The following is a 13,411-nucleotide window of genomic DNA, read 5'->3' on the forward strand; positions in this document are numbered from 1 at the left end:
TAATGGGTTGTCACCTATTTAAATCTCTAAATTTCCACTTATTGCCTTAGGTCCTAGTACAGAACAGTGTTGGTAGATGAGTATAACACTTATTAGACACCCAACAATGTCAGCTGTCAGCTGTAAACCTTCATTACCGAAATAGAAGTGTCCAGGATGAGAATGCTGACAATCCTGCAATAGGAACATCTCAACTCCTTCTCCAAGGAAGACTAGAACACTGAGATTCTTCTTACAATTAACTTTGGTGCAACAGCACAAACATGTATCGGCAATCAGCGAAAGGATGCAAAAATGAGGACGAGGAGACTGTGACCCCCTCTGCAGAATGAGACATGAACCAAGGGGCAGCTGCAGAGGTGGAGAGGGCAGAGGGATACGCGAGACGAAACTGGAAAATGGGAAGGAAATGTCCGGAATAATTATGATTTTGAACAGCAGGGAGGAAAGTGACAGGGTTGCCATCGTCCCTTCTGAACTGCAGTCAAGAACGCCATTTACAACAGCTCCAGACAGGCATGCCGTGAGGCTAAGACCCCAAGACTGGACAGATTGCCACAATCAGGCAGGAGCGCGAGAGGAATAAGACTGAGGTGCTGCAGGATGCACATGACACCCTAACATCGACTGCTGCGAGAAACATTCGGCCCACTAGCCCATTTGGTAGTTAGCAATCAATGGACCCAAGGATCTCTTCCAGCCCTTTCTTAAAAACGTTAAAAATGTTGGCTTCAACACCATGGCCGGGTAGATTGTTCCCCACTCCTACAACCCTTGGCGCAATGAACTGTTCTCGGTTTTAAAATGAATTGCCATGTATTTTCCACTGGAAGTGCATTTAAAACCAAGAACCGGGGGGCACAACACAAGAAAAAGCAGGATCCCAACACAGTTACACAGTTTCTTTTTTTACTATGATTTTATTGGTCTATGTGCTCCAGTGCAGATACAAATCCTATAATAGTGTCATATACTGAATGCAATAATAATAATACTGTCACCATCATTATAATAATCATCTTTGTCATTATCATAATAGTACCTATAGCCATAGAACCAAGCCTGCTTGGCATCCTTGGTTTAAATATGAGGACAAACAGCTTATTTTTCAATATTCAAATATTCTACAACTTAACAACGTTATTAAAAAAAATGTTTACAGCACAGCTTGTGGTTTTTAAAACTTTCTGACATCAGAAAACAAACCAATGTTTCAACAATGACAGTGGTGCGTACTGTGGAACAAATACAGCTTGATGACAAAATTCTATGACACCTGACTTGGACAGAAGGTTTTGGATGATGAAAGATGGCCAATTTGTTTCAGGTAAATCCCTCTGTCTACACCAAGGCTCGGGAATCCCGCAGAGCTCACAAGGCTTTTCTCAATCCTTGATTTGGGAATCTTCTAAGTGCTGTTAGAGCAGGGCTGCTCAACATGCAGCCCATCCAATTTGCTCCATTACAGACATCTGATAAAACCAACGACTTCATTGCCATAGCGATCTGGCAGATTTATTGGTTAAAAGAATTAAGGAGTTGGTTGGAACACAATTCTGGAATGCAGGAGTTTGTAAGGGCCGCCGTTTGAGTAGCAGTGTGTGAAATGTTATGAATCTTAGGTGGCCAGTGTAGTGCTTCCTAATTGTAATTCTATAAAATAAAACTCTGATTATAAAAAGATATTTGAAATTCGATCCAGACACCACTTTGTATTTTTGAGCTCGATACAGCAGGGATCTACACTTCTGGTCCCGGAGAGCGCTAGTCCTGCAGACTTTATAGGTAGCCTATAAATCAGGATTTTTTAAAGACCTGGAACAATTTCACTGTAATCAATAAAACAGATGGTGTATCCAATTAAGTAATTTAGAGATCATTAGGATAAAACAGCAGAATACCAGACTAATGTTTCCTTCATTGACACATGACTTGCTGAATTGATCAATTGCCTAAGAATAACTGAATCAGAGCTCTCCTGGAACAGGGCTGGAGACCCTTGTGTGATACAATGTGTTATACCATATTATTAGCAAGCTATTTTGAGAGTTGCACATTTTAATTAGGAAAGAATACGAGTCAGAACTTGGATGGTGACATTCACATACAGTACAGTTTTGCGAGATCACAGCATGATTTCGTCAAAATGAGTTGAGTCATTTCAACACCTGGGTGATACCCCCGATAGATTCATCAACACTAGATTGTTTGCAGGAAAATAAATATGTTTAAAAACATAAAAGTGTTTTGCAAAAGAAGCTACAAATTTGTGTGGGAACCACTACTGTACTGCTGTCCAGGAAATCTCTAATTCATGTTGCTCACCTGCAGGCTTCATTTGTAAAACAGAAGGGTTTTCCTCATTGCTGTTTTCCTAATAGAAAAATGGAGATGGCTGATACAGAGAGCATAGATCCACTATGAAACAGTGTGTTTTACATCTATATTACCAATTGGATTACTACTCCAGGCTACATTCAAATGTGACTCAAACCTTTTCAAATATTATTTTTCAGAACTGCATTGGGTACAAGGACACTACATATGAAAATATATTTGTACCTTATGAGACACCCACTTTGAACTGGCCAGGAAGAAACTTTTTGGACATGAAAAGAACAAATGACTTCATACTGGAGGGTAACACCTCAACAGAAGCCTCTTAAGTCCTAAAGTTGTTTTTCAAATGGTTTCATTTTCCTTTGTCACTGCCATACTGCTACCCTTACAGGCTGCTGATTGTGTCACAATTATGGTCCTAGCTGAAGGGAAAAAAAACAATATTTTAATTCGATCACATCCTGAAAAAGCTTCATACAAGTGAACAAACATATAAAAAAACATATAAATAACAAATAAATAAACAAATAAAAAATGCCACCAGGGCTTCCAGGAGAAGGACTTCCAGCATTTTGGAAACAGAGCAAGACTTTATTGTATTAACTGTAAACTGAGCCACCAAAACATTATAGGTGCTATGGGATTAGAGCTGTGGTTTGTAGCCATTTGAAAACTTGTGCCATCTTGTTTGCAATTGAGGTGGAAGGTACATCTTCTGAAGACCAGTTTTCTTCTGCTGAGCAGGAAAGCCTAAATAAAATGTACTGTATTTACCTCACTTCACAAAGGTTTCCCAGCATTATCATCTAAGTGCTTGTGCCAGACCCTTTCAGCCTTAATGACCAAAGAAAACCTCAAAGTACGTTAAGGGAAATTCCATATCTTAATGTGTGGTGTGTTTTTTTAAATAGTTTGTAAGCGAAAAAAAAAGACAGCAGCACATAATTCCAAATTCCAAAGTAGTCTGCAAACACAGAGAAACCACACACACCATAAAAGAGGGAACCTCACATACAGTACCACACACCTTTAGAGAAAATGTAACTAGCCACTGATGTCAAGTACCACAGCACAGTTCAGTTTTGAAGTTAGCAAATCACAGTAATATTGAGAAACAGGAAAGAAAAATGTAAGCTGCTTCAACAACAAATTAATTTAGGTTCTCTGTCACTTTTTTTCCTACACACTACATTTACAGTTTAATTGTAGGTTCGCCATCAGTTGTAGTTGTAGGCCTACATTTGAAAATGAAATTTGACCCATCCTCCCAGCATAATTCCTAAACTTAGTACCTTCTGCTGGTGGCCTGGTTTTTAAACCATCGGAAATTTGCAATCAAGCCCTAGGCTTTGGAATTTGCACTGCAACAGCTTGCTTGACGGTTTTATTGAATCTGGACTTCAACAGCTACACTTCTATATTCAGTGAGCATGGAATGAAGTATTTATATTGAATGTGATGGTTTATGGACAAAACTGCTTTCAGTATTGCAGATGTTAATACCCATCCCAGCCACGAATATGGAACACTGGTTAGGGCTCAGGACAAATTAGAAGATTGTGGTTTCAAACCCCAGCTAGAGCATTGCTATTGTACTCTTGAGTACCATCATTTGCTCAGCATGCTTTAGGAAAATGTCCCCTAGTGTGAAAAGGTATGTTGCGTTGGATAAACCATTATTAATACTTATTTAAACGGCTGTAGTGAGATGGACTGAGAAATAAATACATTACCTTGGCAGTTTGCAAATAAAATTTAAATGCATGAAGCCAAACAGAGCAGACGAACGGTTTGCGTCACAATGCCTGATACAAGCCAGCCTAATAGGTGAAGTACTTTCAGTTCTCCAATGTTTTGCACTGTATTTGTAAGTGCATTGAGATTCTGACTGGATTACAGGTGTGGTGAAAAATTTCCAAACCAACTATTACAGGCTGACAGCTGTGACACAGTTACTTTACGATGACGCAAAAATTAGCAGCGGAAATTACAGAGTCAATAGGTGTACCTTGCATATGTTCCCCATCCAAATGGACATTAGCACACAGGAAACTGATACTGTGGCAACAGAAAGCACCTCAAGTGTATTCTAAGACACAGGGATGAACCTCAGTGGGTTCTGGGAGCAGCCAAAGGGACCCTAGACAAAGGCCCAAGACGGCAAACGTATGCTACATTCGTGTTTCTGAAGTAACGGAAAACAGCATGTTCACCACACATTCTGTGACACTGGCACACAGCTGACTTTCCCTTGACTACAAGATCATCATAAGGTTCCTTATGCGGATATGTTCTCAGAAGTTCTTTTTACTTAAAAACTGATTCTGACACTGTGATTCTTAATTTTGAAGCACAAAACAAAAAAGCACAGAAAGCCCTTTGGGGTGCGTGGATTTTTTTTTTTCCCCCAATACATTCATTTTGGGACCTCTGTGGTCTCTAACTCTTGTGCCTACAGGTGCTGGTTACAGGTAGGGGGACCTTTTGGGACACTTTGAGACAGACCAGATGGTTTAAATTTTCATAAAACATAATGCTCCGTTGCTCATCGAGTAGAACTACTTAATCGAGTGCAATAATAGCATAAATAAGTTCATAAAGCATATTTTATTGCAAGGATTCAATAGTATGTCAAGTGACAATTTCCTTAATAATAAACCACATAATAATGCTTCAAAATGACAATCATACAAATTTTTGCTGCAATTATTTTTTTTTACTGCAACTTTAAAATTGCAAATCTTCTCCAAGTCCCTCAGCCTAAATGCTTTATAAAAATCCTGTCATGTCTCAAAATGTCCCAGTGAACACAGAGACACTATACAGTATGTGATCACCCAGGTAACAGTTCAATTCACTTTGCAGGCTTCCAGAGAAGAGGTCCCTAACCTCTAGATATTAATACTGTATGTATGACACTTTGAAACAGAGCTTGAATAAAAACTCTGTCTTTCCCACCAATCCCAAATTATGTACCCAGTTCAGTTCAATCCAATGTAGATTTTACCACCGAGTGTAAGATTTGCAATTTTTAAAGGGAAGTGAGCAGAAATCTTGATTAATATGAGCCTAAATTACGCTACATTATGTCTGCTGTGTTTTAAAATATTAATTTAGGGGGGAAACAGGACCTACTTTTTACTGGTACTTAGAGACCACAGTACTGTAAGTACAGAACAACTGGGTAGATACAGAAACAGATTTAAATTAACCCAGAGATCACTGCTGTCCAAAACAGCTCGAAAAGATTATAGGTCTTTTGTACAATTTCACTATTTTCCACTTCACATGTTATGTTGACAACTGCTGTTTAGAAGTCCAGACTAAGCGAGAAGGATTAGAAAGAAACATTTCCTCGAAGAACTCTTTAAGTTCAAGGCCTGTTTCTCAAGGTACAATTGCTTTCAGGTCTGTTTCCATCAATACAATCAAGCCTTACATTCATGAAGCTGCTCTTCCTGTGTGCCATGAACAGCAGAAAGAGAATGAAAGACACTTTCATGAAAGTTTACAAAATATGTTAAAGCTCTATGAAGGGTTCAGTGCATCTGAGAAAAAAGCCAGCTGTTAACAAGAGTATTTTGCTACTGTTTTTGCTCTGTTTATCTGATCTATGTTTACTGCATACCCTTTGCCACATCTGAAACAAAAACTGAAATTTGTGTGCAGAACGTAACAAAATTACAGCCAGGAAAGTATCAAGGACAGCTGTCTCAACTTTAGCAGCAGCTCGTTAGCAATTGGTCTCCCATCTGTCTTCTTCAATGAAAGAGGATGCTTCTGGATGAGTTTGAATTATGGAAGGCTAAAAAAATGAAAGCAGAAATGGATAAAAAAAGACGACCGCCCCTGCACAGGAACCAGGACAGGTGCGTGCTTGTCAGGGGGGCAAGAATGGACAAGCTAAGACCAGAAACCTGGTCGGAGGCGAAAGGGGGAATGCTTGGGGATCTGCGATTCAGGTCTGCAGAGAGGGAGCGTCCCATCCCGGCACTGCCCCTCATCGTCCTGGTCGAGCAGGGTTCTGCGCTGCTGGGCGGAGGGGGTGGGCGGCTCGAGGGTACGGGGCCTCTCACTGCAGTGGACACTCCCTGCCCCGCCCAACTCCAAAGTGGGTGGGGTACCAGTGCTGGAGCTGTGAGCGGGGGACACCCCGCAGCCCCCTCGACCGCCTGGGGAGTCCCCCCAGGAGAGCTCCCGGCACACTCGGGGTGAGGGGCGAGGCCGGGCCAACACGTCCAGGGTTTTGGGGCGCTCGGGGGGGCAGCGGCGCCGAGGGGTCGGGGGGAACACCAGGTTGGGGTCTGGCAGACGGGGCACCTCTGAGACGTCGCTCTTGAGACCCTTCGGGCTGCATGCTAGAGGGCAGAGGAGAGAGAAAGAGAGAGACAGAGAGGATAAGAGCGACGGAAAGCAAACAAAGAAAACTAGCTTCACAGGCAAAGATGAAAAGGAAAGAACTCAACCAGACTGACCTGGGGGGTCGGCAGGTCCCTCTGCACTGCCAGATAATGGCTGAATGCTACTTTGGGGGCACCCTCTCTTGATGGCTCCATCGGAGGGCGTCCGTCGGAGGCTGTGATTGGTGCTGGGGGCAGCAGGGACATGTGTAGGTGTGAGGGACTGGCGGGGGTGGCGTTTGAAACTCTCCAGGTGAGTGTTGACCAGGGGGTTCGGGGCCGGAGGCGGCCTGTAAACCAGCAGCTCCTCGCTGTCGGAGCGCAGGAGGGAACGCGTGGAGTTGCAGTCCGAGATGGAGGAGAGAGACAGGAGGGTGAGGGAGGAGGGGAAGGGTCTCTCGGCAAGGGGGACAGGGCGAGGCATGGGGCTTTCCTTCCGGAACAGCTTCCTGGTGGGGGGGCTCGTGCTGCGTCGCTGGCCCCCCGTGCGGTGGAAGAAACCCTCCCTGCGGTGCTTGCTCTCCTCAGGCCGGCTGAGGCCCAACAGGTCAAAACCCAGCCCCACTGCAGCCAGCAGAGCCCCGCACCCCAGCAGCACCAGCTCTGACCTCCGACCCCCCGCTGGGCTGCGCTTCATGCTGCTGGGGGGCGTGTCCGGGGCAGAGACAGTGGAGGCGTGTTCCCCGTTGCCCTCGGCAACATGCCCCTCCCTGTGGAAGGGGATGCAGAGGTAGGAGTGGCTAGGTGATGCAGGTGGCGAAGAAGTGTCCCCTGCTTCTGTTGCATAGCAGCAGTCTTCATCGTCTGTAAGAAAGCAATTCCTTTTTTTTAACATGCTTTAATTTACCTCCTTCATTATGTATATAATGAAGGTTTTCAAGAGTGCAGGACAAACAGCATTTACAACAAAGTTATGGACTAACAAATGACAGTAAATCTCACTGTTCTTTGAGTCCATATTTACATTTCAGACATACAGTACATCCATTATGGTTTTATACCTGCTAATCTCCCACCTACAGTACATGTTCAATGGGTGCTTTGATCGGAAACTACAAGTTCATGTTAGGAATTCGAACTCTCACATCCTTGCCATTTTCCTTGCCAAGTCATATGGTTGCAATTCATGGAGTTTTAAAAGACAGTTCAGGAGAAGGTCAAACCCTAATCTCGCCTGCTTTGCTTCTGTTGCATCCAAATACTTCGCTTCACTTGTGCATCTACCCTCCCACACCTCCCTCCTCTCCCCCACCATCTCCCTTGCAACAGCTTCGTGGCTCATTCCTCGCAACACAAGGGAGTCTCCTGTCGGCCCCATCCATAGTCAGGCTGCCATTGCCTTGGCAAGGAAGTCATGCCAATTAAACACCTACTCCAAATCACACCTCTTCTTTGCATTAATTAGGATTTAGTCAAACTACTGTATATGCAGTCACATCATATTCTAGAAAGCCTTGCTATTCATGTGCTTTTGACCTTAATAATATTCCAGCATTGAGCCGTCCTCATGCTCACTTTATTTGAGCTTCCAGTACTGGCAACAGAAAGACAGAACTCAGACGTTAAAGACCAGGCAGCTCTCACCCATCTCTGTCACGCTGGGCACGCCTGGCACCGCGGGGCTGCTCCGAGGTGATCTGCGCAGGTTGGGCGTGCTGGACGACCACTGCTTGTTCCCCTCTAACAGCACCTTCACACTGCAGCGACACACAGGATGCAGGGCTCACTAACGCAACGCTAGCAAAGATCACCTCTTCTAAGAGTCAGAGGACAGTCAAGTTTAATATAGGTACAGTCAGAACCAAGACTTGTTTGGCATCCTTGACACTCTTACAAATCCCGAATCCCTTGACAAGTCTCAAATCAGATGAGCTGAAATCCCAGTCTGGTGACTGAAAGGGTCTGGAATGCCTTTCAAGCTTCAGGTTGGCAACATGTTCACACATTGAGACTGAGTCAAGTTGTGCCTTCTCCCATCAGTGGCCAACAAGCCTCAGAAATCTGAGTCACAATTGCTGGGATCTTATATCTTCCCAGGCCTGATTTGCATAGCCCAAACTAGCTTCACAAGAGTGAGAAGGCAGATGCATCTCTCACTGGATACAGTAATCCCTTTAGATGGGCATGAAGATACCCAGGTCAACAGAAAACTAAGTCATCTCAGTGGTGCTTGGCCATTTGTGCACTATTTGGTGAAACCTAGCCACTGGAACCTAATGTAAGAATGGAACTTTCAAGGTGGCTACTATGTACTACTATGGCTACAAGTCTGTAGCTAATTGCTCACTCTGAATGTGGTAATCCATGATCAATCCAATTGCATCCAGTCCTAGACAACAGTCTCCCTGTTCCCTCTCACCTCTCGTCCCCAGTCTGTAGCTCTCTGTGACACAGCGGCCCCGGCCCCCAGGTCCTGCCCTTCCTGCGGGGGCCTCTCCTCTCTTCGTCCTCTCCGTCAGGCTGGAATGCAGCATTCCGCCCCCATGTCTTGCTGCCTTCTCCCGGGGTCACTGCAAACCAACGGGAGGAATACAGGGATGAATACAGGGCCGCAGAACAGATGGGAATCATGCTGATCACAAAAGCACTAGGAATAAAAGACCTGTGTAGAAACAAGCCATTTTGTATAGCCACCCTATTTAGAAATGTGTTTTGAAGACCTGACATTGCAACAACTGCTCCTGTACCTCTCGAGAAAAAACAAGACACTTCCTGACACCTGCTCAACCCCCCAAGCCATTCGTCATTTCATGCACCGCAAGCTCAACGGTGCCTCGCAGTCGAGTTAGTGCTGATTGGAGGACAGGCATGTCCCTCACTGACATCACTGCAAACTACAGGAGTCACTGTTTGTCAGAAAGCTGGCAATGGCGGACTAAGATCCACCTCCAGTGGTACTCGGACAGTTGTGCGCAGCTACTTGGAAAACCCGGTCACAACTGGTGCCAGACAGACCCAGGATTGAACAAACAGCATGGGGCCATGAAGCTCGTATTAAATTAAATGACAGATATATTTACCATGGCAATGCTGATATATTTTTCCTAACAAAAATAATCCACTTTAACAAGTTAAGCTATTATGTACTCTGAAAATATTTAATGCATAATGACAACTCATTCTCAGCCTATGTTTTTCTTTTTTCATTGATAATGAGAAAGCATCCACTGAGCAATTTGCAATTTGTTTTTTGAGGTGAAACCTTAGGTATTGGTTAACACAGGGGCAGGGATAAGAAAATAAGATCATAAGAATGGTTACAAGTGAGAGGAGTCCATTATTTGAATTAAGTAGTAACAGGGGAACTGCAGTCCCAATTTCTCAGACCTGTTATGAAATCTCAGTAACAAAATAAATTAATTGACGGTATCGAAAGAATTTACACATTTTGACTTAAACACATAATCGTGAGCTTTGTGAAAGTACCGTAAGCTGCCATGTTGTTGCAAACCCCTGGTCCAGCCATGGGCGAGACTGAGAGTTCTCATGAATTGCAACATGATGCGGCCCTTCCTGCTCACTAGTCACAATAATAACGAATGTACTGCGATGTACGAGCGAATAAGTACAGGCTGTGCAGCCAACATTCTACTGCAGAAACGCAATCTGTATACAGAGTAAACAAATAGTATTTGTCGGCAAAAACGTCTCAAAGTAGAGTAAAATTTCTATTGGATTAAAAAAAAGATGTATTCACAAGCCTGTATGTTTAAATTTTAAAAAGGCCGGTTCATGTCACTGGAAGTTTTGTTGCTTCATTCTGAATCGCAGAACATGGGGCTTCACATACCTGGAGATTTTATCTATTTTGTGATGTAAACTGGAGGTTTTGCAAGATACTGTGTGCATTTGACTTTTATTATGGTTTGAAAAGCACTCATCAATGCTGATTCTTTCTAACCCTGAAATATAAAAATAGCCTTGCAGTTCCCTTTTAATTGATTCAAGAATCTCATCCAGCCGTTTCTTGAAAGAAATCAAGGTATCAGGTTGTGAAAAAGGTGGACAGAAACCAAAGCAAAGCCAGGGACTGCTGCTGTGGAATTATCAGATTTTCCACAGCAGTGTTCCCATTCTTAGTGCAAAATTTCATCACATAATCATGCTTTGTCAATAAACAAATTATTACCAATAAGTTTTTCATGAACCCAATAGATTTAATATTCTATGTTCTTTTTTATGTTAATTTATAATGTGCACATAAAACTGACTGACACGATGCCAAACACCTTTCAAGGAATGTCTTTACCCAAAGAGTGGTGGGAGTGTGGAACAATCTCAAATGTCATGTTCTTGAAGATGGTGGCCTGGTTCCTTACCAGACATGGTTGGATGAGACCCTTGCATTAATTAGCTACCACCAGCCAAACAGATTAGATGGGCCAAAAAGCCTCCACTCAGTTCTAATCTTCCCAGAACTATAAAACACAGCCCTGACATTCACTCTCGCGCCCTGCTAACAGCCAGCTCCACTGGCAGCCGAGCTGATCAGAGTGTGTCTGAGACAGACTCACGCTGGATGGCGCGGAGGCGTGGGATGATGGTGGGGCTGGCAGGGGGGCTGGAGCTGCTGCTCATCAGGCTTTTCCTGCGGTCCAGCGTTGGCGAGGCCTGCACTGTGATCTTGTGCTGAAAATCTGCAACAACACAGTCCTGAATGCATTCTTCCATTGGATTTCATTGGCATATTTCAGATATATGTCTCCGAGGCAGGGTTAGGCAATACCTTGCATATGATAAGATCACAAAATATTAAAGTAAAAAACAGTTTGGTTGCACTACTCTCTTATAAGAGAGTGACCAATCCTGGTCCTGGAACATCGGTGTGTGTATGCAGCTTTCAGACACATCGGACCTCCAGGCTTTCCTTAGGTTTAGTATCGTGACATAAGGGCTTTTTAATTACTTCTGGAAATGGAAAGAAAAAAATAGCTTTCTGGTATAAGTTAAATGTCAACTACAGTAAGTACGAATGTAGTATCACAAGTTAACAGATGTGGACAGCCGTGGTTGCTATATCTGAAGCACTGCGGGTCTCTAATCCAGACAGCCTTTAACTGATTAACATTGCTGCTGAAAATCAGTAATTAAAGACAAGTCAGTAATGGTATAATTTAACAAAAGTCTGAGAGGAGATCAAATTTTAATGGGATACTTCTGCTCTCCTGCATACAAGTACTCCCTGGTTGCCCACAGTTCTTCACACATCTTTTCTAGCTCCCCTCCCTCCATGCTAACTTCACTCTTGCAGCTGCCTCCCTGGCTCATTCTATGTAAGTGAGGAGGTTGACACAGCATTGATCTTCAGCTAGCGCTGTCATTTACTGTGCCAAGTGAGTTAACGCCAAAGTACTAAGTCCGCTGCCTTGTTCCGTCGTTAGCACATATTGGCCGAACCACTGAATTAAGTGTTGCAGGGTAACTTTTTTGCTTCACTTTTGCTAGGTCATAGCAAGCCTGAATGAGTACCAGGTCGTGCACACAGGAAATGGCTCTGCAGCCAGATACCTGAAGGCAGGCTGATGCGGTTGCCGTCGCGCAGTTTGAGGCGGTTTCTGCGGAATTTGCCCTGGCGGCTCTCCACGCGAGGCTTCTCCTGGTACAGCTGGTGGATGATGATGTTCAGCTCACGCTCCAAGATGTCGATCTCGCGCTCCGCCAGCTCCTGCTCTCGGCGCCGCAGCGCCTCCTCCTGGTTCTTCTGCTGCAGCGCTGCCCGGCTCAGTTCCTCTTCCCATGAGCGTAGCTCCTGATAGCCCCCCGCAGGACGGAAAGGGAAAATACAAGTCAATAAAAGGTATTTTTTTTTAAACACAATTCATTGCCATCTCATCTTTATTAGATCTAATCTTTAAATCACTATTTTCTAAGTACGCTACATATACAAGGAATTCAATTGTACAATAAATGCTAATACAAAAGTATTTTATCTTCAATAACATCACATTTAATACCCATTTTATCTTTTACAATGTGATAAAATGTATTATTCATCCCAAGTTTTCCCATATAAATGTGACAGAAACAGGGAAGATGCATTAAAACTTAGATTTGCATTTGAAATAAGGCTCATAATTTATCTTCCTGTTAATGTTAATATCATTCCCAGACCTCTCAAAAACTTTCAAAACCCCCACATCTGGGTAACAGCAGGGTTCGACTCAACTGAGCTAGACAGTTCAGATCTTCAACCTCAGATTAGTCAATGGGGCTCTTTCCTTGCCTAGCTAGGAAGCTTCCTAGCAGGAAGTTTAATAATTCCATAATTCCTCACTGTCAAGCAACCTGATAGTAATTTTGGCTATTTGGATTTGTGCAAGCACTATTATTATTGGTGTGATTCTTATTAAATTTCTTTCTAAAATAACTTATCTAGGCTCTTGAGAGGATCACATTTGACATAAGTTTACACTTAGAATAGATGGATGTTTTCCACAACTTATGAGCACAAATTAACCTCAACACACCTCAGGGAAAGCAAAACTGTACGACAATTATTAAAGTTATTCAGTTATTTTTCATTCAGTTAAATTAATTTATTCCAGTTAAGAGAAATTATGTATTTGTCTTGTTTGACATGGCAGTTAAATTTGTCGGATGAAGTGGACTGAATTCTCACACAGCAGTAAAACAGCAGCGTCTTCCCTATTAATAATTTGTTATAGCAAAAT

At 43.2% G+C, this 13,411-nt stretch overlaps 1 protein-coding gene across 1 annotated transcript in view; it reads right to left on the reverse strand.

The window, feature by feature from the left end:
• Positions 1-5,249: 5,249 nt before the first annotated feature.
• map3k9 (mitogen-activated protein kinase kinase kinase 9) overlaps positions 5,250-13,411 on the reverse strand; it is a 43,597-nt gene continuing 35,435 nt past the window's right edge. Inside the window, exons 6-11 of the mRNA XM_088648818.1 lie at positions 12,249-12,489; positions 11,255-11,377; positions 9,100-9,250; positions 8,325-8,437; positions 6,816-7,544; positions 5,250-6,698 (exon numbers count right to left, since the gene is read on the reverse strand). Coding sequence (XP_088504944.1) covers positions 6,244-6,698; positions 6,816-7,544; positions 8,325-8,437; positions 9,100-9,250; positions 11,255-11,377; positions 12,249-12,489 — 1,812 coding nt within the window. The 3' untranslated portion in view covers positions 5,250-6,243. The remainder of the gene's footprint in view (positions 6,699-6,815; positions 7,545-8,324; positions 8,438-9,099; positions 9,251-11,254; positions 11,378-12,248; positions 12,490-13,411) is intronic.

Source organism: Lepisosteus platostomus, chromosome 10, assembly GCF_059453375.1.
Source record: "Lepisosteus platostomus isolate fLepPlt1 chromosome 10, fLepPlt1.hap1, whole genome shotgun sequence".
Lineage (NCBI taxonomy): Eukaryota > Metazoa > Chordata > Actinopteri > Semionotiformes > Lepisosteidae > Lepisosteus > Lepisosteus platostomus.